General features: G+C 46.0%; 1 protein-coding gene across 1 annotated transcript in view; it reads right to left on the minus strand.

Annotated features, from left to right (window-relative positions):
* Positions 1 to 742: 742 nt before the first annotated feature.
* Positions 743 to 2728, minus strand: part of LOC103587917 (protocadherin gamma-B6-like) — an 8472-nt gene continuing 6486 nt past the window's right edge. The window contains 3 exon segments of the mRNA XM_008569479.1: positions 743 to 1426; positions 1428 to 2159; positions 2337 to 2725. Of these exon segments, the coding sequence (XP_008567701.1) occupies positions 743 to 1426; positions 1428 to 2159; positions 2337 to 2725 (1805 nt within the window).

Genomic DNA, 2728 nt, shown 5'->3' on the forward strand with positions numbered 1-2728 from the left:
AACTTCAAAGGTTGGAGAATTGAACCAAAAAAAATACAGCTGGAGAATAACTTTTAGTTTCATTTTGTCCTTTCACATTGACCAATCTTAGAAACTTCTCTTGAGCAAGTGCACACTATAGGAAAGAAGAGTATCAAACTATTCATCATAATTTAACATTACAGCATTAGTAAATTAAAGTCTTTGAGGTTGAGAATAAAGGAGGCCACAATTTGGAAATGGGTAACTAAATTTTGAATCTTTCTCAGAAAAGATCTTTGAATAGAAACGGCCTCTACAAACTTTCAGTCTGAAAAATATCACCTCAAAAAGGTGTTTTCCTGCCATAAAAACAGAAGAGTGGAAGTAGTGAATCTGAGCTTTCAGCTGTTTCTCTAAGAAGAATGCATTATTTAGTTATTAATTTACCCTTAAAATAGTATGGCTGTAGAAATGGTTTTAGGAATAAGAATTTCACAATATGGACATTGGAGATAACAATAATCAATAAAATTCAGGAATAGAAATCCAGCCAGAAGAATTATTAGTGGACCACTATAACCAATCAAGCAACCCCGCCCCGAAAGCCCACAATGCAGGATAATAAGAGCTGCCCTATGAAGAATGGTTTCCTTTTACACTAGGCTCATTATTATGAGAAAGTGAAAATTATAACAGTGATTTAACCCATAAAGACCTCCTTTAGATGATAGAGCAAAAGTTAGGCCCAGTAAAAATGTAAATGGTGAAGAATATATTAATATCAACCTATGCTATCTTCATTACAAATACTTAAAGAGAAAGCCAACTGTGACAGAAAGAAAAGAAATACAGAACTCATGGGAGCCAAACGGGTGTTTTCTATAGGAAACTTGGAATCAACTGAAATGCACAAAGGCTCGCTTTTCTCACAGCTCTCCTGGCTGATGAGTGTGTAGGCATAGTTGGGCTGAGAGAAGATCAGGTGACTCCTCAGTGAGTCTGCAGTGAGGGAGACCTCATGGGAACAGGTTTGCAGGAAAGCCCACACGCCGTCTACGCCCACAAAGTGTGAGGTGGGTACACCCAACCCACTGCCAGCAGCCTGAAGCAGATGAGAGGAATTCCAGCATTTCAGCCTGAGTGCCAGCAACATGATGACAAAGGCCAGGAAGACACAGGAGATGGCTGTCACCGCCACCACCAGGTAGAGTGTGAGGCCTGAAGCATCTGAGTCATGTGGGACCTCGAGGCTGCCCATATTGGCCAGGACATCTGGGATGCTGCCAGCCACAGCCACAGTGAGCATGACAGTTGTCAAGAGAGGGGGGTGGCCATGGTCCTGGGTGACTACCATGAGGTTCCTCTTGGGCGCATCTCTGTCCATCAGGGCCCATGCCGTGCACACCTCACCTGTGTGCAGCCCCACCATGAAGAGCCCAGGCTCACTGGCCTTGAGCAGGTGGTAGGGACAGCCAGGCATTTTGGCCAGAATCTCTGTCCACTGCCACCACCTTGGTCACTAGGTAGCCAGGCTCTGCAGAGTGGGGTACCAAGTCCATGCTGGTGGAACCATCTGTGGGGAAGGTGGGATATAGGATCTCAGGCACATAGTCATCCTGGGTCAGCACGAATAGGCTCAATGACACATTGCTGCTGAGTGGGGGGTGCCTGCTGTCTCTTGCCCTCACCTGAATTTGCAGATCGTGAAACTGCTCATAGTCAAAGGAGCACAGTGCATACAGCATGCCAGTGTCAGAGTTGATGGAGACACAGGCGGAGAGAGGAGCCTGCTGGATGGTGTCCTCAGCCAAGGAGTAAATAACCCTAGCATTCTCATTATCAGGGACATGGGCAGTCACAGAGAAGATGGAAGGGCCCCTGGCATTGTTCTCAGGGAGATAGACTGAATAGGAGGCTTGAGAGAAGGCAGGCGGATTGTCATTGATGTCAGCCACTTGCAGGGCGATGTGAATTACCGTGGACAGGGGCGGGGCTCCTCTGTCGGTCGCGGTCACTGTGATGTTATACTCAGAGGCTTTTTCTCTGTCTAGAATCTGGGTTGTCAACAATCCATAACAATCTTCTATTGGATTTTCTAATTTAAAAGTTAGATTCTCCTGGATAGAACAAATAACTTCACCATTCTTCCCGGAGTCTTCACGGGCATTGAAAAGGACAATTACGGGCCGGCCCCGTGGCTCACTTGGGAGAGTGCGGCGCTGGGAGCGCCGAGGCGGCGGGTTCGGATCCTAGACAGGGATGGCCGGTGCGCTCACTGGCTGAGCGTGGTGCGGACACCACCGTGCCGAGGGTCTCCATCCCCTTACCGGTCAAAAAAAAAAAAAAAAGAAAGAAAGAAAGAAAAGAACGATTACTGTTCCCTGGGGAGCATCTTCCCTTACTGGGCTAAACAGAGATGTAATGGTCATTTCAGGTCTATTGTCATTTACATCTTCCATTGAAATGAGCACTTTCGTCCGCCCTTTCAATCCCCCACCATCTTCAGCCTGTATTTCCATTTCATAAAATGAACATTCTTCATAATCCAGACTTTTTGCTGTTGATATTTCCCCAGTATTTTCATTGAGCTGGAATATCGGAGATTGTTTTTCATTAATTTCTCGGAATTTATATGCTCCTTTCCCGTTGACTCCCTCTTCTGGATCCGTAGCTGTTACAGTTAGCAGCTGAGTGCCTGGGGGCACGTTCTCTGGGACTTTCACTCGGTAAATCGATTGAGCAAAAATTGGGGCATTATCGTTTGTAT

The sequence above is a fragment of the Galeopterus variegatus genome, unplaced genomic scaffold (assembly GCF_000696425.1).
Source record: "Galeopterus variegatus unplaced genomic scaffold, G_variegatus-3.0.2 Scaffold502, whole genome shotgun sequence".
Taxonomy (NCBI): Eukaryota; Metazoa; Chordata; class Mammalia; order Dermoptera; family Cynocephalidae; genus Galeopterus; species Galeopterus variegatus.